Below are 25,928 nucleotides of genomic sequence, written 5' to 3' on the forward strand. Positions count from 1 at the left end.
CCTGGAGAAGAGGAGGCTCAGGGGAGACCTCATCACTCTCTACAGCTCCCTGAAAGGAGGTGTATCCAGGTGGGGTGATCTCTTCTCCCAGGCAACCAGCAGTAGGACAAGAGGGCATGGTCTTAAGGTCCACCAGGGGAGGTTTAAGTTGAATATTTAGAAGAAATTTTTTACAGAGAGAGTAATTAGACATGGGAATGGGCTGCCCAGGGAGGTGGTGGATTCACCATCCCCAGAGGTTTTTAAGATGAGACTGGATGTGGCACTTAGTGCCATGGTCTAGTAACCCCAGTGGTGTTGGATCAAGGGTTGGACTTGATGATCTCAGAGGTCTCTTCCAACCTGTTTGATTCTATGATTTGTAAAAAGATCAGTAGGCAGCAAATGGTATATATTTTAAAAGGTTCTAGTGATGTTGTGATAAAATCAGTAACTGTGACATCTCTGTACCCAATGAAGTAAAGGAGTAACAGAATAATAAACCTTTTGGACAATTATGGCATAACTCTGCAATCAAGGACAAGCATCTCCTCTTCCTAGTCCATTCAGGTGTGGAGTTTTGTTTTATTCTTGAGATCTAGTGCATTTGTTGAGGAGGAATGTCTTCCAGATACCTTGCTTATCAACACACAAGGCCTTAGGTGCTGAATAACATTGAATTTGAAATATGTATGAATAATAATGTTACAAAATTTGAAAATGGTATCTAAATCTGCTAGTTAATGGAAAGACCTGTCTTTAAAAGTAGAACTAGTTGAACAGATAATAGGTCTTCATACACTTTTCAGATACAAAAGGCCTATTGGAGGGAGATTTTTGACTACTCATATGTTTGTGCTCTAAATAAATTGCCAGCTCAGAAGAAAAATCTCTGTGTTGCTGTGGATTGTTAAAGAACATTGGTAACTGTGCATCACAAAGTGTAACTGCGTTTATCTAGAAAGAATTGGTAATAAGTGGAAAATGTAATGCTCTTAGATAAATCAGTGCAGGAACCTCGCTTGGAACGTTCCTTTGCTGTGTATGGCAAAAAAGGTACTGTCATTTTGAATGCAGGCTGGTAAGACTAAAGGTTTGGAAAATTTTAACAGAAGTAGTGGGATGCTTATTATAAAAATCAGAGTTACGAACTTGAGAAGTCTCTTGCTATTAAAGATTAGGATCTTGGATCTGTTGGTGTCAGTGAGTTTGCTTAAACTTGCTTACATAGAATTTTGACATCTTCCTCTGAAACACTTATTATGGTCCCAGACTGAGACAAATAGTCTTATTCTAGATAGTAATCAGGTGTGATTCATTGGACAATAGGCAACTTTATAATTAGGGTGGAGCCATTTAAAGAATTAGCTGTTGTGGTTATGGCCATGTCCTGTTGTCTTGTTGTGTTGCAGTTACAAAGGTGTGTAGTCAGAAGAAATCATTCATGCATCCAATTTAGCTTTTATGTTTTGTGTGACTGAACATTGCCTGTGGAGAAGCAGATACTAACAGTGAGAAAAACTACTTGTTTTGGCTTCTGCTTGCATTTTCCTTTATGGGTTGTATGTTGCAAACAGTAAATTATGTAGGCAGTACCTGAAATCAATACCACTTTCTTGTGTGCTTTCATTAAGAGTTGCAGTAAAGTTAATTTGTAACAGAGGTGAATGAGTACAATATAAAGAAATGTAATTATATGGCATAATTAACTACACTTTCCTGACAGATATTAGTTTTTTCAGTGTACAGAGTACTTCCAGGCATTTTGGGGGATGATGGTTAAAGCAGCACTAGGTATTTAGGTGCATGTTGGAACTGTTCCTCATTAGGAAAGCATTAGTCTAAAACATTGCCCTTTGGCTTTATCATATCTGCAAGTTATTTGATTGTCTGTTGTCGTCACATCTTTGTCTCTCTTTTTCAGAATGTGACGCATTCTGGAAGACACAAAGGACACAAGTGGCACATAAACCGTCAAAACAGCTGGCTTGGAGATATTCTGGACTGGCAAGATGTTGCATCATTTGTTCATGATAACATTGAAACATTTCTCTCAGTATGTATTCTTTGCACTTATTACGAACTTGGTCTAACTTTAGCTGATGGCAGTTTCTCCTTGGAGTACCACTAAGGTTATGGATTCAAGAACATGGAAAATTAGGGAAACACTGTTAGTGTTACTTACAATAACCTAAGAAATTATTGTAAACCTGTTTTAGATATAACCATAAAATAAACAGAACTGTTTATGATGAAGAAACTCTCGTGATTTCAGCATCTTCATTGATACCAGCTTCCCAGACATCTTCCAGAGACAGATTGTTACTGCAACATCACCTGTGTCACCTCCAAGCTAGTTTTCAATGCTTTATATTATGTAGTCATTTTAAAAAAGAAACCAAGTGGTCTAGGTTATAATTGAAGAAACTATTGACTAAGAGCTTGTGAAAACAAAACAAAGCTAAGAAAGTATATTATTTTTGGTCTTACTTTTTTTGCCTCAAATTATTCATGGGGTTGAAAGCATCTTATTTCTCTCTTCTTTTATGAAAGTTCTGTAGAGAATGAAATTAATATTTTACACAGTGTGAATTCCTGAATTAAGGCACTGGACCTTTCGCCTTATAAGGGGAAAAAGAAAAAGTATTGAAAGCAATCCAAACTGAAGTGTTTCACTAAAACATTATGTTGAGTCCAAAATGCTTAATATACAGAGTCAATTCCCAATCTCTTTGACTTAAACTGTTATCACAAACTAGAAATATCATTAATTTTGGAGGAAGGACTATTATTTATACCTAAGTGGCAACACAACAGTTCTGTGGATACAATTAAAGTGAGTATTTGCCTTGAGACAGTTGCTCATTTAGACTGGTAGGGATGTGTGCTTTTTCTGTCCCCTCTCAACTGCTGCTTAATTTGCTACAGTTTCTGTCGTAGAAACTGTGAGACGAGAAAAAATGGAGAGGAATTTTTTATTGCAGTAAACCTTTTTTCAGTTAGTAGTGAAATTTGCTTAATACTTTTTCAAAGTTGACCATGCATGCTTGAGGCAGAGTTATGAAAATGCACAGCACATCATGATTTAAAATCAATATGGAATTTCCTTCTAGGCAAGCTGACAAGAGGGACAGGAGAAACTACATAAGTGCTACCTGTGTCATTTGCAGGATTGCTGTGCAGTGCCCAAAATCCATGATGAAAAGTGTGCTTCAGTAATCTAAATGGGCCAGAGAAATGTGTGAAAAGGAGTAAAGAGAATAAATATTTAAGAATGAAACACATTATTACTAAAATATTCATCTAGCTAACATACTTGTTTTACTTCTAAAATCTGGTTTCAAAGTTCACAAAAAAAAAGTGTCAGCAATTGACTTGCTTTCCTGTTTATTTCCATGAACTCATTACTCATCAGCTGTGGGGAAACACCTGTCTTTTTTCTCCATACGATCCTGTCCTTAAGGACAGACTGTAAACAAGTCAACACAGTATATAGCTCTAAATCCTGATTTCACATCCTTACTGGGCAGCATTTTCTTTGCTGGCTTGCTCATCTGCAGTGCATTGCATAAATATTTCAATTTAAAATCAGTGAAAATCTGATTTCTGTGATTGTTCAGGTCTTTAAATCTTGGAGACGATGAAAATAAGAACAGTTTTGATTTAAGTCAAGTGTTTCTAAACAAGTTTCTTACCTGCCCTAGGATACAATGGAACCTTACTGCATTCAGGATTTATATTTTCTATCGGAGCATGAAAATCTTTCTCTTGGTATTTTGAAGAGGAACAATGGGTTATTAGAATGACATACTGAATTAGGAAGGGCCAATACTTTAAATTATGTGAGTGCTTTTGAGGGGGGTTGTTTTGAGGGATTTGTTTTTTCTTGAGGGTAGATTTTTTATGTTTGGTTTGTGTTTTTTGTTCATTTGCTTACTTTTTTTTCATGTTTTGTGGGACTTTGTGTGGGATTTAGGCCAGGTTGGATGGGGCTTTGAGCAGCCTGGTCTAATAGAAGGTGTCCCTGCCCATGGCAGTGAGATTGGAACTAGATGATCTTTAAGGTCCCTTCCAACTCAAACTGTTCTTTTTTTTTTTTTTTTCCTTGAGCGTGTTGTTTATGAGGGAAGTGTGGTTAAGAGTAGTGTTTAAACAGGTTAGCTATAATTCAAACTGTAGGATGTTTCTGCATCTGGACACTTCAAATCAATGCTAACCTGCATTCTTAAAAATATAGAAAGACACAGTACATTCCCAAAACTGCTTTGACAGTTTTTTAACGTACAGATAATTTAAAGACAATGAGATAGCTATAAAGAAGTGGATATGCAGCTGTCGTGAGATTTCCTCCATCTTTGGAAAAGAATAAATGAGTATTTATAAATGAGATTACACTTCTTCCATGTAATAAAAACTTATACATAGATTGAGTTTACCAAAAAGTAACTGTCTTGCTAACCCAGAATAGTACAGATGACAGCATTCTCTGAAAATATAGCTATTTGACAGTGTCATGTTACAACCACAAGCAAATAAACTCTTTTCCATTGGTAGAAGTCACGGAAGTGTTCTTCCCCTTTAATAAGGGAAGGAGCATTTGCTGTAAGAAAAACGTTAAAGGAAGACAGATGCAAGTGTTTCACTTAAGGCTTTTCCTGTGGCAGAAACTTTCATTTTAGAGTTAAAAGCATGTAATTAAACTGATGTAGCTATGCTGGGTAATTACTCATGTTCATTTAATTTGTAACAACATGCATGGATTCAGAATTTAAACTATGAATATCAGGTAAAGCTTGAAAGACTTATGTACCCCCCTTAAAATGCGCTGTTCATTATAGCAGTTATGCTTAGTGCTAGTTGGATGTAGACAGACCTTAATTATTTTAAAATCATTTACTATATAAACATATAAATTGCCTGAATTCTTCATTTAATCTGAAGATAAGCTTTTCCAAGTCATCAGTTTGCTTTTTTCCCTAAAAGCTTTGGTGTAAGCAGCACTGCTGCCCTTTTCCAGTATTATAAGCAATAGTGTTAAAAAACAGTATATGCAGTGATGTATTACTGAAGTGGGGAGAGGGCAAGAGTGGATCCTCACTTATTCCTTGTATTTTGCACTCCATGCTCTAACCTGAGGTAGTTTATCACATGAATGAAATATATGGTATATAACTGGACTATTAAGATGTAATTTCTGAAAAATAAAAAAGCGTCATTCTTTCCCCACTCATCTGCTTTTCCATTTATACTCTTTTCCTCCATTTGTTGAATGCTTGTAGCATTGAAAAAGTAAATCGCTGCTGGCTAAATCTGTGAATGATGACTCAGAGCTCCCTTGATGGTATATGAGACATTGCTAATGTCTCCTTAAATTGATCCTTTGGTTTCTTGCACAAGAATATTCATCATTCCACCAGCAGGTGGTATCTCACTCAGAGATTTCTCAGACAGGAAGACAGAAGACCTTCCATTACGATGTACACAGTGGGCTTCAGCTTAGTTAGGTTTCTCTTTCTGTGCCTCTAGCATGACTGATCTGTGTGTTTTAAGTCAAGTCAGTTTCTCAAATATTTCACTGAGTTACTACATATCCTACTATTTTCTCTGGCCCTGATAATTTCTTGAATATTGTCGTAAGTTTATAGCTAATTGAGTCCATTTTTCAATAATATATCAAATAGCATGTTTGTTGCTTGGGTTTTTTTTTTTCTACTAAGGTAAGTGTTTAGAGATTTAGTCTTTCTTCCTCGTAATGAGTGTTGCTTCTTTTCAGGGTAGGTAAAATTCGGCCTGGTGTCTGTTTTTAGAGAAGGAGTTAATTTTTTTACGATCGGAAAATCAAAGAAATTATGCTGAAGGATAGTCTTTTTTCTGTTGGTGTTTTGTCTGTTTGACATAAAGGTCAAGCAAAGATGTTTTTTCAAAAATCAACTGTTGAGCCCTGAAGCGTTAACCCAGAACTTTACGGGTAAACATTTATTTAGAAATCAGCTTTTAATTGGAGCAGGAAGCTTTTAGTCTTGTACATACTGTATTTTTCTTCACAATGTCCATTGCTTGTCTTTTACCTTAAAGGTTTATTGACTTGTTCTCTTGCTATCGTTTTTGAGTTGTCAGGGTAATACATCTTTCTGAACAGAAAAATAATTAAAAGTACACAGAAGGACAGGTTTTTTCCTAATACCTCTTTGTGTCCCATTTTATTCCCTTTATACATCTGTTAAAATGATCTCTATAATCAAGTTAGGTACATTGTTTTACCTGGCTTCCAGAGGCTTGTTCACTTGAAGTTCTTAGAAAATTACTTTTTTGGTCAAGTATCTTTTAAACTTCACTTTAAGGTGTATACCAGTTTAAAAGTGGCCAGTAGGACACCTTAGATACCTTAGAACATTGGGTGCAATTTTGATTTCTTGCCTGTTACAGATTGGAAAGGCATGGTAACTGATACTGATGGTGACACAGCATGGTGTAATGAATAAGGGAGTCCTGAATTCTGTCCACTTTTGTAACTCTTTAAACCCCTTAAGGCTACTTACAAAGCAGTGTTTTCAGGAAAAAGTTGAGGAAAGAGGTGTGTTTTTCAGTTATTTAGTAATGGCAATATTAAAGTGTCATTGTTGCATAAATATTCACACTTAGTTGTGTTTTGGAGAACTTGTCTCAGCTGACAAGGTGTTAAAAATTGTTTATGCGTAGCAAGTGGTCTCATCAACTCAGCTGCAGTATGCTCTGGGAATCAAACAGCATAATAAACTCCTAGGTGCAGGTACATGTATTTTGATTTTATGAGTGTTATTGAAGTATTTGAGCATGTTCCGATACTGTATTCTGTAACGATTAATGTCTGCTATGTCTGTCTTCTCATCCTAGCTATGAGAAGCATGTATCTTGAAATTTTAATGATACATATGCTTAAAGAGGAATTACTCTGTAGTTGGAGACAAGTCCTAAAAGATGCACTTGCTTTCGTAAGGCATACCAAAGCTGTATGAAAGGCACTATCTGCACTTACTCTAAAGCATGTGCTGGTGATAACTAGTTCAACAGTTCTTATCAATGACTCCACCAAACAAGGATTCCCCATGGTCATTGAACCATCTGATAACTGCATTCAAACTACCTGCTGTTGTATACTCTTAGTTGTCAGCTCCTCATGCTACAGCTTCTAAAATGTTAAACAAATGCAACCTACACTGGAGGGACATCCTATCTTGAAGGAAACATTCCAGTGCCCACCAAGTGTGCGCTTTCTTCTAGCAGATGGAACAAGCCCCTCTCATTGTGAACCCTCACCAGTATCAGCTTGACTTATGTCTTGCAAGTATTAACAATTGCTGTGATTAGTATTAGGAAGACTGTTAAATCAGGCTAGTTTTTCTCTTTAAAACAAAACTTCACTAGACCAATTTTCATTAACAACACACTTCATGCTAATGGTTTGTTTTACAGTCTCCTAAGTGTTATTGTTATGTATTCAAAGTGGTCAGTCCTTAATGGTCATGCCCTACATGAGCTGTGGGTATAGAATACCATCGTGAGGATGCTGTGTAGTTGGCACCAATAGCCACTGTCCTTAATGGTCTGAGTCACAGAAGTCAAAATGAGCTGGCTCGAAGAGCTCTTAGATACAGAAAGCTGGAACTGTAGTGGACATAATCTTCCCTCAAATTAAGAAATTTGTCCTTTCTTAAGGTATTTTTGTTTTGGACAACTCTCAGCCCTTGACCTCTGCCCTAGACTATATACTGTGATACTTAGAAGAAGCATTACTCTTCCAGGTCAGAGCAAGTGCTGTATCCTGTTGCTTGCCTATCTGGTTTTTTTCCTCTTTCTTAGTTGCTACCTCGTTTTCTTAAAGCAAAAGCAGTCTTCCTAGCTCTTAAGGTTGTGCATCTTCAATGCCTTCTTCCTCAACTAACTGTGTGTTTGAGGGACCTTTGTTTTCTACCTGTGTCTGTATTTTCAAGGCCTTTGCTGCTGTTCTGTCATTAAACTCCACATCATAACAGAAGACCTATGGCACCAAGCTCCTGTTCACACACCAACTTCTAGTAACAGACTTAAACATCTCGGACTGGAGCCTTGCACAGTTATCATACAACTCAAGGCCTGCTATTAGCAGTAGCAGTACTATTTTTACTGAATACTGAATACCAACTGCTTTAGCTACAAACCATTCCCTCAAAAATCATTGTCCTCTGTGTTTACAGTCCTCATAATATAATGTACGTTTAGTAACATTACCTGGAGGCTGCATGAACTTATACCACTGCTGCACCCCTAGAATGAATTCTTAAAAAAAATTCTTAGAAGGAAAGGGACAGGTACCAGTGGAAGAATATTTTTCAGCAGAGCCTCTTCTTCACTTCTAACCTCACTTGAATTCTCAAGAGAGAGTAATAAAATCTTCACAAATGATGAGTTTTAACATTCATAATTCCCATTAAATAGTAATAACCATGAACTAAGTAGATTTTTCTGTGTTGTAATTCTCTGTCATTTCCCCCAGCACTTACTCCCTGTCAAGTTCATGCTTAATAAATTATTTTTGATATGTTTCACTCAGTTCTAAAGGAGAGGTGATCACGACACACACTCCTTTGTCTGCTTACAAATGCTAGCTACTTAGGTTTTCTAATTTTGTTTTAGGTTTATTTGATTTGGGTTTTTTGATTTTAATTCAGTCTAATGGCTATTCCTTAAACGAGGAATAACCATTGCTAGTTTTGAAGTCTTCACTTACAACTTTGAACCTGAAGAAGGGCTTTTGTATCGGAGCTTTTACAGTTTTTCCAGTTATATTAGTTAGTCTGAAAGAAGCTATGGCTTTTTGTTTGTGACCTTGCTTCTTTTATATGCTTGAGTCACTTTGGTTAATACATTCTTACTTCTGGATTAAATATTTGTTATGAAACTACTCCGCATTGCATTTAGGATGCCTCCATGTGCCTCCTTTTTTGTCTCAAAACTAGTCTTTACTATCTGTAACAAATAAGCAATCAGTTCCCCAAACCAGTACAAAATTTAGTAGATTGTCTAATAGTGTTTAATTTTTTCCATAATTATTGACTAACTGTTGCATCCCTACTCAAAATCACAACTTGTGCATTCAACTGCAGTTATTATAAAAATAATGCATTTCATTGCCATGAAACTTTTTAAAAACAAATTTATTGAAGTAGTAATTTTATTATTTGATTTGAAGCTTCAGATTTATTTGTACCTTGTGATGTTACTCCTTGTTCTTTATGTTTTAGCGTTTCTGCTTTTGAAAAAAAGAATTTTTTCTCACAAGACAAGATCTGCTTGACAGCAATGTTAATGACCATAAACAGATGTCACTACATCTAGATTTTTTGCAATTTTGCATAATGAAATAATTTTGAATATTGGGAGAAAAATTCTAAAACCTTGCAACCAGCTACATAGAAACTTGTCTTTGTAAAGTAGACATTTTCACTTAATACTACCTGCTCTAGTGTAGGACTGAGGGAAGATGATTTTTTAAAAAAATTTCATCTTTTTATGACTTGATGGAGATGAATCACTCTGTAAGCAATTTGCTGTCCTTGCTAATACCATCCAATGCCTGACTGTGCCTTCGCTTCTTCCTCCTTTTCCAGATTCTGGAGTCTCTGTGGATAGTGATGAGTCGCAATGTGAGCCTCTTGTTTACTACAGTTACAGCATTAGTGACAATCCTCTTCCACAGTGGGACAGCTCTTCTCAATTTTGTGCTTTCTGTGGTAAGTAGTATGTCATTGGTTTTACATGGTCTGCTTTACTGAAGGAACCTAATTACACATGTTGTGACAGTGAAAAATCAAACCTAAAGTATTGAAAACATCTACATTTATCTAATACCAAAATTCTTTAAGATTTTGCAAATTCTATATCTGTTTGTGGGCATTCTAGACAAGAGGGCAAGATTTGTGTAATTCCCACATTAGGGAGTTGGTAGTCTTCCAATCATTCTTTTAATGAAGAACTCCTGTTTCAGGCCTTGAAGATACTAAGCTGTAACTTGTGCTAACCTATGCAACTAGGGAAATCTTATGACTTGTCCTCATAAGCGTATCCCTCTATAGGCCATTGCTTTCAGAAGATGGAAAAAATCGTTACAGGGAAATCAGCAAATTGTTCTCTATTTGTCATTTGGTTAAGTAAAGATTACATGAGAACATTTAATTTCTTCCTTAGTCCGCAACTTCACCTGTGATGGCGCATTGAAAACAGTGTCTGACATGTTAGCATACTTAAAAATTACAAGTTCGGATGCTAATTGCAGATGATTTCCAGATATTCGTGTTCAGACACAAAATTTAGCTTTAGATGCCTAATGACTTAGTATAAGTTCATTGCATGCTGCTGTTGTGATGCTCAGATGATACTGACTTTTTATTTGTCGGCAAGGTCCTGCCTCATGCGGGTCACTGCAGTCAGCTGGTTTAGCAGAACTAGTTGGGGTCTTGCTGTATTGGAATTCTTTTAAAAATTAGATGCTTCAACTGTACTCTTATTTTTTCATTTTGCAGGATTCTTAGTTGCTAGAGAAAAAATTTTACTATTTTGAAGTGGCACAAACTAACTTAAATTTTCCATCAAGATTATGCTCAAAGTGGTTAGCTTTTCAACTGATTGTATTTCAGTCCTGTTTTAGTAATTTTGAATAAAAATAAAAAGAGTGAATTTTATTTTGATAAATGATTCAAAAATTTATTCTTTAAAACACAGAAGTAATAGACACTTTGTTCAGAACCTCCATTTTGAAAAATATATCTTCCATCAAAATGTACATTAGGAATGTCAGTCCTTGTGGTATATCCATCCATGATCCAGCAAGGCTGTAGTCAGATCCTCAACAGACATTTGAAAACTCATCATTAGTTACAGAAGTGCCACTTCTTTTTCACTTCTGAATACAAATTCCAATCTGCACACGCATGTACATGGATGTATGTAAATGGCTTTGTGTGGGTGTTTATATATATATATATATGCAGACATGTATATTCACACATGCACACACACACACATTCTACTCATGCTCTGTTACAAAGATAGGAAGAGAAATTCAGTTGATGGGCATCTAAGTCCTGAAGGGAATATGCAGATTTTTGATGCTGTAAAACACACAACAAAACAAAAAAAAATAAATGAAAACAAGCAAAAAAACCTCCAACAAACAAAACCAAAAAGCTTTTCAGCAGAAATTTGAGTATGGAAGGCAGATAGGATAATATTTAGTGAGTCAGTGGACCTGACGCGCAAGCAATTAGGTCATATGTTTCTTGATATCTGTGGAAATGCTGAATTATCAATTTGGTATAGAGTGTTTACCCACAGCTTTCTCCTTGAATTCAGTCTGTCCCTGCTCAAATTAGTGTTTAATGCTTTTGGCTACAGTACAAATTCTACAGCAAGGTATCGTAATCCACCAATTGCTTAACTATGGAAAGTTCCTGCTGTTTATCTTTGGTAAATTCCTCCTCATAGTCATCAGCAGGATCTTGAACTGTTGCTTAGGAAACAATTTAGGTATCTCAGATATCCTGTAAAAGAGGTCTGAAAACTTTCATGCTCCAGTTGATACAAGATAGTGCATATCATTTTGCTGCTGAATTTGCTGAGGCTATTCTACTTGTTTGAAGAAGCAGCGACAGATTATTTTTTTTTTGCGTTTCTGTACCTATTGTGCTAAAGGAAATATGCAAAATTTTCAAAATGCAGATATTCTAAAATTCAGTTAATTTTGTACGTTGCTGTGGTTACATCCATCTTCTCAGCAGAAATTAGGTTTGTATTTTTTCCTAGCTTGTAGTTCAGTTCAACACCATTTTACTCCACTCCTGTTCATTCCCAGCCATCACTTTGGCTTTTACAATTCAGATGTGTGTTGTGTCGTTACTACTTAAGAAAGCAAGTTTCTTCTGTAAACACTGGGGAAGAACAGTCAGGATGAGCTGATATTGTAGTTAGAGCAGTATGCTGCTTTCTGTGTTGAAAACTGCACTTACAAGAAGGATCTGTAGGCAGAGCTCAGTGGAAGGAAGACAACATCGAGTGCCTGCTTTAGTGTAAAGTTTTCTAGTAAAATCAGGAAATATGACAGTAGCTTAGGAGAAATGGCAGAGCCTGTCTAGGGAGAAGATAACCATAATCGCAGCTTTGCAGAGGATGGTAAAATCTAAGGCAAGTTTTAAGATTTACTTATTTGAAACTGTGGAAAAAACATAGCTGATACTACTACTGGCACTAGACTATTTCCCATTAAAGCAATTTATTTATTTTTTAATCTCAAAATGAGTGTTAACAGCATGCTGTTGAAATGTGCTAGTGTAATTGTTTTATTAGATTGATTAGTTTATCACCCAAGTCAGGAGTTACACACCTGGGAAGATGGAATACAGCCTAAACCAATATATAACATTTCGTAAAGGGGTCGTAGTAGGTGAACAGTTAAATGTGACTTTCAAGTTAAAGGGTGGAAGTGTAGGGTAGGGGGTAGCAGTAGTAACATTTCACTGAATATAAAGGAATTAGGAACAGAGGCAGATGGATGGCATTCTTGAGATTGGTAATTAAATACTGCATGTTGTGCTGTCTGCATTTTGTTTTCTGAGCATCTTCAGCAAGAATGAAGGAAAAGGACACGAGGTATCTGCAGACTGGATAAAATACTTGAAAGTAATAGACTTAGGGAGGCCGAGCTGTTTGGTTCATGAAAAGATAAAGATGTGGCTTATTCTATCATACAAGTAGGTTGGAAATAAGGAAAGTGAAAGAATCCTTTCTAATCTTGAGAAGAAAGAAAAAATATCCAAGTCTTGTAGATAAAGCAAGTATAAGTCATAGTTTACATTTGGAGCATACAGAATGGATTTTTCTTGTTTGAGGTATTCTGTTTCAAGACTGACACAGTTCTGTAATTTGTGCTCATCCCAAAAAGTTACTAAACCCACTAACAGAAAAATAAAAGAAACACAGTCAACTGCAACATACAGAAAGCTAATCCCATCTGATTGTAATTTTTATGTCTTTAAACTGAAACAATGGAACTGCCATCAATTCTGCTGAGACCCATCATCAAACTCACAGAAGGAGTATTCATTTAGGATTGCCAGCTTAACATAAAATTTATGTTTGTGAGTTTTTGTGTAATTTCGGTCTGATACCCAGCTGCATAATGACTCTTGAGACAGCTCAAATTTATTTGGCAATTTTGTTTGTTTGTTTTGATAATAGATGTTACTATTCAGCAATTTTTTTATCTGTTATACATGCTGAAAAAGAACCAAAAAAACCCTCAACTAGAATGTTGAACAACATTCCAGATCTAGATCAACATTCTAGTTGTTTGATCTTGATGTGACTTTGGGAAGAGGCTAAACAGAGACAGAAGTTTTATAATGTTTAGCTATACGTGTTAACTCTTTTGTGGGGCAAGGGAGAAAATTATTCTTTTAGCTTGGTGTGTTTCTCTAAATCCAGACTTGTAGAAGAGCATCTTGTGCCTTTCCAGTAAATTTCAATATCCAAAACATAGTTGCACATTGTAATTCTTGAAAGTATCTATTGACTTTTAAATTAAAACTCCAATTTGTTTTGCAGGTGATTTTTCTGACCACACTGTTCTACCTATTGAGCTCCAGTGATGAGTACTACAAACCAGTAAAATGGGTGATAAGCCTGACACCTTTATCTCAGCCAGGTCCCTCCTCAAATATAGTTGGCCAATCCGTGGAGGAAGCAATAAGGTATATTGCTGATTTCTTGCACTTTCTTGAAAATTCTATTTTAAAATTCACGTTCAGCTGCAAACAATTAACAATTGCAATAGCTTGTGTTTCAGAGATGAGTTGCAAATCTCAAAGATTTTCAAGAACCCAGCATTAATGATTTTCCCACCATGATTGTTAATAGAACAATTTGATTGGGCTTGCCTTAAAAATTTTTCAGAGGTCTGTGCTGTCATGAATACTAGTGTTTCATAGAACTGATACACCCATGACATCCCTAACTCATCAGGAAGCAGTGTATTTGCAGTTACAGCTAGTGCAGCTCAGTAGGAGTAGACTCACGCAGCAAAACAGTTGAAATGGAGGACCTGACATCTGTGCTGTACACATTTCAGAATTAATTAGTTTGGACTATTTTTAGTCCAGTCTTGAAGAATAAGTGCCCATTTGCACCTGGAATGTACTAGGTATGCTCCTGGAGTGTATTTTCCAGATCAGTTTCATCTGAAAAAATCTAGTTCATGATCTCCATAAAACAAATTACATCAAAAGGAACAACAGTGGAGTGCTCTCCTTATCACACTTAAAACACTACTGTACTGCACCTCCAGAGTACATGCACAGTGTTTCATGCTCAGTGAACTACTACAGTGATTGAAGGAGAATTTTTTGTGTTTTTAAATATGATTCACTGAGATTTCATGATAAAGCAATTTTTGGGCTGCTACAGTAATGTTCATTCATCACAGATGAATGAAACCATCAGCTTTCACCTGTTAGCAGCTTGGAACACTAACATGTTGGTAATGTAATAAAATAGATTTTAAATAAGGTGTTTAAGTCACAGCTTACTTTTTAAAAAATGTTGATGGTTTGGGCAAAATGAGCAGACTCCATGCTAAACTCTGTACAACCATTGCCTCTTACACCACTGCTTTGTGTCATCTTGTGCATACCTACAAAACATGAATAGACTTTAAGCGGTTGATGTATTAAAGCTACTTCCCAAACTCTTTACCAAATGTTTGCTGTTTTAACGATGGAAAGGTTATATTATGTTGTGTAAGATCTTGAACAACAGTGCTAACTGCTGTAGTCTTTAAAATGAAGGGGCAATTCAGGTAGAAAGCAACAAATTTGGAATTCTGTGAAAAAGTTAATAGCCCTTCTCTTGCGTGACTGCTATTGAGCTTTCATTGATCACATGGTTAGTAACTCAGTTCTGTCTTTACTGAAGAATGTGAGCAGATTTAGAAACTAAAATTTGTCTTGCAAATTGTTCTCTTTAGCCCATGGTAGAGAGAAACAGTGTCAAAAAATAGGATATAGTTTGTCTGGGAATGGGTACTCTGCAAGGAGGATTGTATTAAATGCAATTGCAAGTTTTTAAGTATGTGACACAGGTAACCCAAGATATTTCTGAGTTTAGAATGGAGGAAAGAAAGAAAATAATATTAGGGAAGCTACAGGAAAATGAGTAGAAAAGAACCAGCATGCATTGGTAACTGCAAATATGATGAGAAAAAGCTAGTGTCTGGAGAATGTGGAATGTGAAGCTGCTTGTCATATGCAAGGGAATTCGGTCTGTATGTTCACTAAGGTAGTCTGTATCAGTCATTCATATTTGTTTGAAGAAGCCTATACTTGGTGCCTCATTTGAATTCTTTGGAATGATACTTCTGAGGTTTTCAGAAATTCCTCTCTCTTGCTCGGTTGTACCTAAGGATTTATCACAATGCTTCTAGGTTAGCTTGCATTCCACTCAAACCGTATTGTGATTTCCGGTATGGAAATAAGGAGAGTATGCTAACAATTTTGCATGAGTTTATCCTTACCTAATTTGCCATTTGAAAAATAATTGCCACTGTAAGCCATTTCTTCTGTCACAAAGTAGCAGCTATCCTTTCTTTTGAACATGAGTTGTTGCTACAGGGGTAGGAACTTAAAAATGGCTTGTTCACCTTGTCTATAAGAGGCATGCAAAATGGATATTAATACTTGGTGGTAGGATGGGAAGAAGATGCTCTATTTGTGTTATGAATTATCAAATAATCAAACTTCTCTAGTTGCTTTCTTTATTAGACTATGACAGCATTATACAACATGAATTCACCCTCAAAATACTTACGCTTTCAAGTTGACCAAAAGCAGAGAAAGATTAAGTTAATAAATCTTAAAAGTTCCAGCTTCCACCACTCTTCAGTAGGACATAGCCCGTGTACAAAGCTAAGACTGCATCTAACTAGTCCTTGTCTGGAGTGAACGGATCCTCCTAGCAAGAGATGCAGTTAGTCTTTCTGTCACTCATAGACCGAATGACATAAAAATGATCACCTTCCATGTTGTCAGTCACTTCTGTTGCTCTTTTACTTAAAATGTGTTTGTGCAAGGCACTAGGGAACTTGGATATAATCAAGGAAGTCTGTTCCTTTATGTCCCTTGCTGTTTATTTCAGAGGAAAAGAGCAGGGAGTAAAGAGGAGGAGGGCAATGAGCAAGTGGTTTCTGTAGCTCGAAAAATCCCATAACTTGAAGATGTTACCCAGCAAACACTTAATCAAACCAAGACCTTTTCTCATTGCAGTTTCTCTCATCAGAGCTTTGTCGTGTTTTTTATTTTATGGACTATAAATAGCTATAAATTTTATAAATATTTTTCTAACTCCCTTGATGATGAGTTTGCAAAGACAGCATCAGTTCTCTGTTAACACAAATAGATTTATTTGCTGTATGGGGGCAAGAGCAGCTTTTCAGCCTACTTTGAGCCAAGTGTTGAATCTGTTTCTGTCACAATAGCTCAGATTATAAATTTGCACTTGAGTAGTGGGAGAAAATAGATGCAGCTGTTGTGACACTACAGGAATTTTTAAGAAGCAGAATGTAATCCAAGAGTTACCTGCTGCAAACCATGGAATAAAATGTCCTCCTGGCCTTTGGTGGGAAATTCATTCATCCAGGACAGCAAGGAGGCAAAATGTATCAAGTGGCAGGATTGAGCAGGGATTTGACAAGAGTATCACACCATGCCTGAGCGAAGAGCTTATTTGGAAGGCCTAGTGGTACAAGGGCGGAGCAGCGAAAGACAAAAGATGGCTTGGAGGCACCAACCAGCACAGCTTCACCAAGGACTTAGTTGTGCTGGGAACAACATGAGCCTTGCTTTGAGGAGGTGACTGTCCTAGTGGGACAAGGGGAGAGCAGTGACTGCCATTTACTCTGACTTCAGCAAGGCCCTGACAGCTTCCCACAGTAACCAGAGCGTGGTTGAGCATGGGCAGGAGAAGGGGACTGCTGTATGAGGGGAGGAGCTCTTCTGTGTGCTCAGCAGGACAAATTCCAGCTGTGGGGATGCTGCTAGTGGTAGTGTGGCTCAGGGCGGTAGTGAGGCTGATGCTGATGATGGTCTGGAGTAAGGGCTTGGGTGATGGTGGGACAGGTCACCTTCCTCAAGATTGTGGGTGTCCCTTCCCATCTGGGGAAGGCAGGAAAGCTGCTGGGCTTGTCCTCTTCCACTTGGGGAAGGCAAAAACTTGCTATAAAGCAGGCCTTCTCCTCCCCAATCCCTCAGGCCTGAGTACTGAAGAGATGGCACCTCTTCACAGGGGACGGTGGGGAGGAGAGAAAGAAGGGCCCACACAACCCTTTACAGTCAGCAAAATAACTGTTTTCTAGGCCTCTCTTGGGACAAAGAGGCAAAGGGATGTTTTACAACCCAAGGGATCTTTCACCTGTTGTGAATGTGATTGTTTGTAAGCTGGGCATTCGCCTTTGCCCTAGATACCTGCCTTTGAGTTTTCCCAGTTCTCACAGGTAAGTCCTGCCTGCCTCCAAGCAGTCCTGTAGAAAGGAATTGAGTGTTTGGACTACTGAGGGAATGCAGTTTTGCAAACTGGTCATGAGTCAGTTTTCCCAATTTTGAGTAACTTTCATCATGAAACTGCTGCTATCATTTTAGAGTAAACACTTGTGTGTGCTTGTTGTCATATACTGCCTTTGCTCCTCCTCATTGGTTGCTTCTTATGGAAGGCAACATTTAATCTACAGGGGTGAGGAAAGGTCAGTAGTTGTGTGATGATTCCCTGAAGCACAGTGAAAAACCTGGGAGGAAGATCACTACCAATAGTGTATGTGACCACGGGGATTTCTGACTGACGTATGAAATACTGGTTCTATTTCAAATCAACCAACTAATTCAAAATTCCATGCTGGAATTTCATGTGCCATTGCCTGTAAAATGAGATGGGAAATAAAAATTTAGGAACATTATAATAATCCTGAATACTGCTAATGCATTAGTAGTAAAAGAGTTTCTGTTCTCTAAGAGTTTTGGTCTTTGGTGCCCAGTTGGTTTATCTGTTTCTCTTTTTCTTTGGTGTGCAGTCATGGGTTTTTCTCACTCTGATTTTAACGTTTTTGGCATGACCACACTTCATTATTCTTTCTTCTTCATGGTTAATTCTCCATTTACCCTTTGCCTTTCATTTCCCCCTCCTCAGTTCTGTCTTTTTTGTCTGTTTGTGATTTTGGGGTTTTATTTATTTATTTTTATTTTCTTCCTGTTTTCCATATTACATGAGTGGGTATCAGCACAAAAATGTGATGAATTGCAAAGGTAATATTGCATCTTCATCATGTGCAAGAGTCTCCACTGACTGACAGTGGTGTTTAGTTGCCAGTGAATACAGTAAATGCAATTTACTTTCACTGAAACTACTAAAAGATAGCCATAGGAACCAGTGGAGAAAGGGGAACAGGGCAGGGACTGGTGACTGTGGCAGAAGGGTTATACCAGCGTAGGTTGAGCTGCAGGAATTCCTCTGGCAGCACTCTGTCAGGTTTAGGAAGATGACTTGCTTTAGAAATGTGGGAACCACTTGGACCAGTTTATTGTATTTAAATAATTCTAGTTCTCAATAGTAGTTAGTGAAATTTTTCTTTGTAATTATAGTTAATAGTGTAGTATTTTGTAGGTTGAGAGACATCATTATCTGCCCATAACAGTGTGAGATTTGCTTTGTTCAGAAAGGTTCTGTAAAATCAGGTTGATTCATGAGTCACCTACCTCACTACATAAGTAGAAAAATTATGTCCTTTTCCGCTGAAATAGGGAGGTGGTGCTCCTGTCTGGATTTTTTTTTTTTTTTTTTTTTTTTTTTGGTCCTGAATGGATGAAACAATAATTCTCCAATTCACAGGTTTCCGAAGTAGTAGCATGCACACCTTTGCCTGAACCATTTTCCTTTCCCTGAGCAGCATGTCGTTCTCTTCCTGAATGCACCATACCCTTCTTCCCTGAAGCTCCCATTCTGCTTGCTCTGGTGGAGATATTGCACATTACTAAGTTGCATGTTCTCACGGCCTCAGTGCAATTTAGTGTGTGCGATACTTTCACATGAGTGCATGCACACGGGTATGGCTGTGGCTTAAAGTTACTGCAGCTTTCAATTTTGGTGGGGCCTAATTAAATCGTGAAATGGTCTTAAACCCAGATCAGTATTTTGAGTGATGCCTTGAAACGTGTTAGTGGAAGTTTGTTTTGTAATGCTGGGAAGATGAGTACTGTTTGTTTTCAATTTGAGAAGGGTTATCATTATTTGCTTCATTTTCTTCATTTGCCATGTACACCTCAAATTTGATCAGATTTTTCATTGGTTATAGAAAAATTACTTAAAATATTATGTGTTTCTAAAGAGGAAATAGTTATCCTTAGCTGAAGTTGGCCGGAAAGTCAAAAGAAAGATTTAATATGAAAAAGACCTATAGTGCCTTCATGGCTGAAATAGCTTCTTAATGAATTTTCAACTTTTATTTATTAACATCTAAAGAGTTCTGAAATGAGCTAGCATGCAAACAAATTAACATCAAAAATATCTCAGCTCCCTAAACATCTAATTGGTTTGCTGTGGCATCCTGGCAGTAATGATGGAGAAAATGAGACAGTGATACAATTCCCACAGAAAACAATAATCTTCCAGCATGTTGAGCTAATGCTCAGAAAAAGCAAAATGTGTGATCTTGTTTATTTTACTGCAACGTTAATAATGTCTTTCAGATTAATTTTCAAAGACAACTGTTAACTGATTCAGTTTTTGACTGAATTTTTGCATGCAATGTATGTTCTTTAGTAGCAGGAGTATCTCTAGTGGAAATCTCTTTTGTCACAGGAATGCATTTAACAGCATAACTGAAGTTTTTCAAGCTTTACTTATGTTATGAGATGGGAATAGAATTGAAAATGATTCTACCTTAATCATCAAGCCAACGGCATCCTTGCCTGTATCAAAACCAGTGTGGTCAGCAGGACCAGGGCAGTGATTACCCCTCTGTACTCTGTACTGGTGAAGCTGCACCTTGAGTACTGTGTCCAGTTCTGGGGCCCTCAATTCAGGAAAGGCACTGAGGTGCTGGAACGTGTCCAGAGAAGGGCAGTGGAGCTGGTGGAGGGTCTAGGGTGTAAGTTATATGAGGAGAGGCTGAGGGAGCTGGGGCTGTTTAGCCTGGAGAAAATGAAACTCAGATGACCTTATCATGCTCTACAACTACCTGAAAGGACAGTTTAGCAAGGTGGGGATTGGCCTCTTCTCCCAGGCAACTAGCGATAGGACAAGAGGAAATGGCCTCAAGCTGCACCAGAGGAGGTTCAGGTTGGACATCAAAAAGAATTTCTTCATGGAGAGGGTTGTAAAACATGGGAATTGGGCTGCCCAGGGAGGTAGTGTAGTCACCATCCCTGGAGGTGTTCAAGAAATAACTGGACATGGCACTCAGTGCCATGGTCTATCTGACATGGTGTGGTTGGTCAAAGGTTGGACTTGATCTTGGAGGTCTTTTCCAGTCTATATGATTCTGTGATTCTGTAATTAAATAATTGCCTAGTCTAAAGCTGGGAATAACAGATACTTACATTTCGTTTTTAATTACATGGAAGAAAGGAAAGTTTCAATTGAGTTATTGAAAAAAAGGTGGTCTACAAAAAAATGTGGTCTATAAATCTCGAAGAGATGCCACCTTGTTTCAGTACAGTTGCAGAACCAAACTGACAGTAACTGTAACATGATTATCCTAGTGGGATAGATAGTAGTATTTTTAAGATGATTGTTGTAGTAGCAATGAACACATGACTTGTTCGTACTACTTTTTTAGTCTTTAATATTCTCTTATATGCAAAAAAAACCCCAGAATTTGTCTTTACTTTTATTTCCTTTTTCTTTTATATTGAAAATGCTCCTTATTAAACACAGCTGTCTGTATATTACTTTATGTACGCATGATTTTAAACAGTTATTCAAAGAACAATTCAAAGAAAAACAGATCTTCAGAGAAAATTTCAGAAAATAATTTATTTGCTCATGCTTAATCTTTACTCCAAAATTTACCTGAAACTATGAAAAAATGTTCATTATTATACACACATAACTTGGGTGAAGCATGTCACAAAGTCTGTAAATTTAATCTGACTTTTATAGTTTACTGCCCATAATTCATGAGATTATCTAAGTGCATAATATGATGCTGAAACAGACAGTTCTGTTCTCTCTGCCATGCAGAGAGAGGTACTGTGTCTTTTCAAACACATTAAGGGCTTACTGAAAACTCTTTGCTTCATATGAGGCAGAGCCAATATTCTGCCATTCGCATCTTTCATATTCCAGATGGTGCATTTTGTATGTCCTAACAACAGTTTCTCTTAGTGCATGTTTGTAGTTTGTAATTCTGTGGCTGTCCAGGTTTTTTTTAAGACTGAAGTTATCTGTAAGCATGTAGAGGATAAGGGTTAGTTTGTGTGTGTGTGTGTGTGTGTGTGTGTGCACGCCCACACACATTTAAAAGCATAAGCAGATTTCCGTGCAATCTTTAAAAATAATGTAACTATGTTGCATCTTAGATACTAGTCCTTTAACCATGTACTGCATGTAGGCTTTTATATATATATATATATGTATTATATACACACTGCTTTTTCTACAGCACCATTTTTTTGAAAGCTACTTCTGTGTCAGAACCTACAGTCTTTAATTAAATGAAAATTTAGTTGGTGTGGGACATAAACTGTATCAGTAAAAAGAGTGACACTTAACTTGCATCTGGAATTCAGCTCAGCCACTTAGTTTTTCTCTTTGCTTCTAAAGCAGACCTAATAGCTAACTGGAAGGGATAGAAAGACAAACGTTGCTGAAAGGCATTTCTAAGAATTAAAGTATACTATGAGGATTATTTTTAGTATAACATTGCAGGATTCTATGCTTGCATATCTAATAATTATCTGTGTGTGTATTTAAGATTGCAGTATATATTATTATAATCTTAGTTAGATTTCTGCTATTTAAAATTCAAATTTATTGTAATGTAAGAAGGCAGCATGAAGTCTGATGTAAAACTTCAGGATTTCCTGACACGTCAAAGATTTAACATCACAGCTTTAGCTTTTTGCTTTTTTGTGAGTTATAAGGTCAATCCATTATTTATTCTTTCCACAATGTAAGGAATGAAAGTACACCTTTATGCTTGTGATTCACAATTTTATAATAGTAATAAACTGAACAGTCTGGGAGTTTCTTAATATAAGACTACAATGGATTTCAAGCTGTATTGACTCCAACTAGCTGTTGCTGTCATTTATAGACTTTTCAAGTTAAAATGGGATCTAAAAGAATTACATCCTTACAAGTAGAAAATAATAAATGTTCAACATACAGTGCCAGTGCATGCTAACAGCTAAGAAAGGCTGGAGTAAGGCTAAAGGGAAGATAGACTGCTTACCTGAACAGCAAAATAACAAAGGCCATAGAAATGAGAAGCTACCCTTTAAAAAGCTGAAGTTTTCGCTAAATAAACAAAAGTATCGTAAACTTAAACAGATAGAAATAGGCCTGAAGTGTGAGGGTGGTGGTGGTGCTGCGTTTGATTCAACTCTAAGTTTGAGCTGAGTTTGAGCTCAGAGCTCCACAAAATGCTATTAAACCAGAATATAATTTTTTGTATGCAGCAGGAGCAACAAGCCGTCAGGGGGCTGAGGGATGACAAGGAGTACTCAGCAACAACAAGGCAGCTGCAGGCTGTTGCAGAGGGGAGGTAAATTGATAATGTTTTGTTTGTTGCTGTGAAGGTAAGTGAAGGTAGTCACATTGTAAAACCCTTCTTATGGGTGAGCTACAGCAGAATCTCTCAGAAGTTACAGTATCTTCAGAAGATCTTGTGGAAAAACCAGATCAAATGAACAATCACAAATTACTGTGAGTGGATGATGCAAACTCACTAAAGAAAACGCAAGGGCAAAATTTAAAAAAAAAGTTTCAGGAAGGAAACCGAGGAAGTACAGACATGCAAGCTGGTATTGGTAGTGTGCAACTCAGTAGGAACTAAAGTTAAGGACATACTAGCAGCTGGGGGATGTGGTTTAGTTGGAAAGAATCAGTGAAATTTTCACAGAGAAGTCCTGCCTTACTGTTCATGTTTTTTGAAGTGTGGGCAAGCAAGACCATTAATAAGTTGATCTGTCTGCTATGCTCTACTGAAATTTCATAAAGGCTTTTTACAGCATCTCTTTCCAGAGGCTTTCAAAGACAAGGGGTATTGGCTTTAAACAGAAAGAGAGTAGGTTTGGATTAGATATTAGAAAAAATTCTTTACTCTGAGAATGGTGAGAAACTGAAACAGGTTGCCCAGAGAAGTTGTGGATGCGGCAGCATTGTAGACAAATTCAGTTAGAAGACGACAGTGTCTGGGGAATAAAATGGCTGATGAAATGTAGTGTAGAGATGAAAGTGATGCATGGGGGTGAAAACCAGTCTTAACTTCACACATAAACTGATTACCACTGTGCTGGCTGTTGCCACTTGGGAGCTATATTTTCTGATAGACTGGCTAGCTTAGTGCTTGGTAATACTTAAAAACATCTGACAGGCATATCAAATGTAAAGATTTGTTACAACAGACCTAGACAACAGAAACACAGAATATTACTCCCACTGTATGAATCTATGGTTTACCTATACCCTGAATTACTGTGTACTGTTCTGATTTCTGCATCTCAAAAAGCTAGGAGGGGAACAAGATGAATTAGAGGAATGAAGGCATGCATCAGTTTGTGTATGAGGAATGGGCTGGTTGGGACTCTTCAGCCTGGAAAAAAGGATGTTACACAAATTGAGGTTTGCAAAATCAGAACCAGTGTGAAAAGGATGACTGGATTGGACTGCTTATGGTCTCCTTCAATCTAAAATCTTGGGGTCATTGAAAAGTTTTAAAAAATAAATTTCAGGAAAAGGGGTGGTTCATGCAGCAGGCAGTAGCCATGGGAAAGGGCTTGCCAAAGAATGTCAGAATTGCAGAAACTTGCAGGATGAATGTGAGGACTAAGAAGAGATATTAATTGAAGATTACTAAATAGACAGCCTGCATCTGGTTTCACCTTGAAGTGGAAATAGAGGCTGGGAGAATGTTCAGGGGGGATTTAAATTGGTTTTTCCTATTTCTTTATTCTCTTGATATCTGCTTCTGAACTCCACTGGAGATGGGATGCTGCCTCAACAGACCTTTAGTCTGAACAAGTTTGGCTGTGTTCAAAAATCCATTTTAAGAATAGTTAGGTGTTGCATTTATTAAGCATCATGGTCTACTTCTGATAAAAATCTGGAAATGTTAGAAATAGTTGATTTAGAAATAACTAGTCCTTCCAAGTGTGGTTCTCAGAAGAATAATTCTAAGTTTACATGGTACATGTGACTAAAATAGTAATTAAAAAGTTATTACAAATGCAAAAGTATTTCAAAGAAATAATCAGATGTAGAATTTCTTACAGAATTTGCACTACATGTTAATTGTTATTTTTCATGGAATGTAGACATTTCTCTGTTAGAGAAGAAAATCTGTGTGCTACTGTGTCCTTCAGACTAGTTACCATTCTTTAATGAAGTTTTGATACAGCCATTGGAGCCCTGTCCTGCCTTGAAGGACGTATGTAGTGTTTATATGTTACACCATGTCAAGGACCTATGCTTTGTTCAAGACTGTATCACTTTATCTGATTTGTGTCATTATTAGCCTGCATATGTTGGAGCTGTTGCCTCTCTTTGTTCAGTTGTATCATTGGAAAGAACAAGGATGAAATCTCGTCATGGAGTCATCTCTGAAAATCACTTGCATATTTATATTGCTCCTAACATGATCTTACTCTATCAAGACTCTCTTACTGCCACTTCTGCTTTATTCATAGCTGGAATATATCTTAGTGCACTTTGCATACTTTCATGGGTAATATGAAACTGAAAAACTATGAGAATCTTTTTGTATTCCTAAAAGAACAGAACTCTTAAAGAGAGTCAAAGAACAGTGCAAGTTTTTTTTTTACAAAAGGACTTCTTTGAGTCATTTCGTTCTTCAGTGTTCTCATGATGATTACTTGCAATCTGAGGGATTACTGTAGAAGAATAATCCTTTTTAACTGCCATTTTTTAGCTGTCCTTTGGTAGTCACCAGCATCTTGTCTTTTGCAAGAGATCCTGGTGGTGTCTGAAGAAAGAAATTTAGTTATTTGGTTTTGAAGTTAAAGTGAGACAGTGACTGTTAGTTTCAGCTGGGATAAGACAGCACTGTTCTGCAAAGAAGAGTTCTTGCTCTCCAGCCACGAGTGTGCTGGCTTCTTTCCTGGTGGGAATGCAGCTATTTATACCACTAGTTATTAGTTGGATGGGGAGTATAGATGAGACCGGAGCTAGTTAGTTAAAATTAACCCAGACAAAAAAATTATTATTATCTGATTTCATTGTAAAAACTGTCATGGTGCATAATGGAGACTGTGCTGGCAGGTAGGCAGAGGAATGGTCATCTGGGGCAGAAGAGAATGCTTGAGAACAGGGGAATGGGACAGTTCTTGGGACAGTTCTGAGATAGCCTGATCTGAAATAAATTGTGAAACTGCTGTGAAGTTTGGAATGCATTCTGTTTATACCTTGAACTCTCGACTTCTAAGATGTAAAGATTGTATTCTCTAAAGAAACTGAAGAGCTGAAGTTTCTCAAAGCATCATTTTGAATTAGTCAGCTGTTCATACAGAAGGATTTTGCAACAAAGATACAGTACAATCCTTTTAATGTCTACTTAAAGAATATGGGAAAATATCAAACAATGGTGTAAAGAAGATGACAAAACAGTGAAATTTCTTTTTCTAGCAATATTTTTGTTTGAGGGTGTTCCTGTTAACAAACTT

At 37.1% G+C, this 25,928-nt stretch overlaps 1 protein-coding gene across 1 annotated transcript in view; it reads left to right on the forward strand.

The window, feature by feature from the left end:
• TMEM245 (transmembrane protein 245) overlaps positions 1-25,928 on the forward strand; it is an 81,134-nt gene that overhangs the window by 39,125 nt on the left and 16,081 nt on the right. The window contains 3 exon segments of the mRNA XM_029958909.1: positions 1,904-2,035; positions 9,606-9,728; positions 13,594-13,739. Of these exon segments, the coding sequence (XP_029814769.1) occupies positions 1,904-2,035; positions 9,606-9,728; positions 13,594-13,739 (401 nt within the window).

The sequence above is a fragment of the Manacus vitellinus genome, unplaced genomic scaffold, assembly GCF_001715985.3.
Source record: "Manacus vitellinus isolate BGI_N305 unplaced genomic scaffold, ASM171598v3 scaffold_17_pilon, whole genome shotgun sequence".
Classification (NCBI taxonomy): domain Eukaryota; kingdom Metazoa; phylum Chordata; class Aves; order Passeriformes; family Pipridae; genus Manacus; species Manacus vitellinus.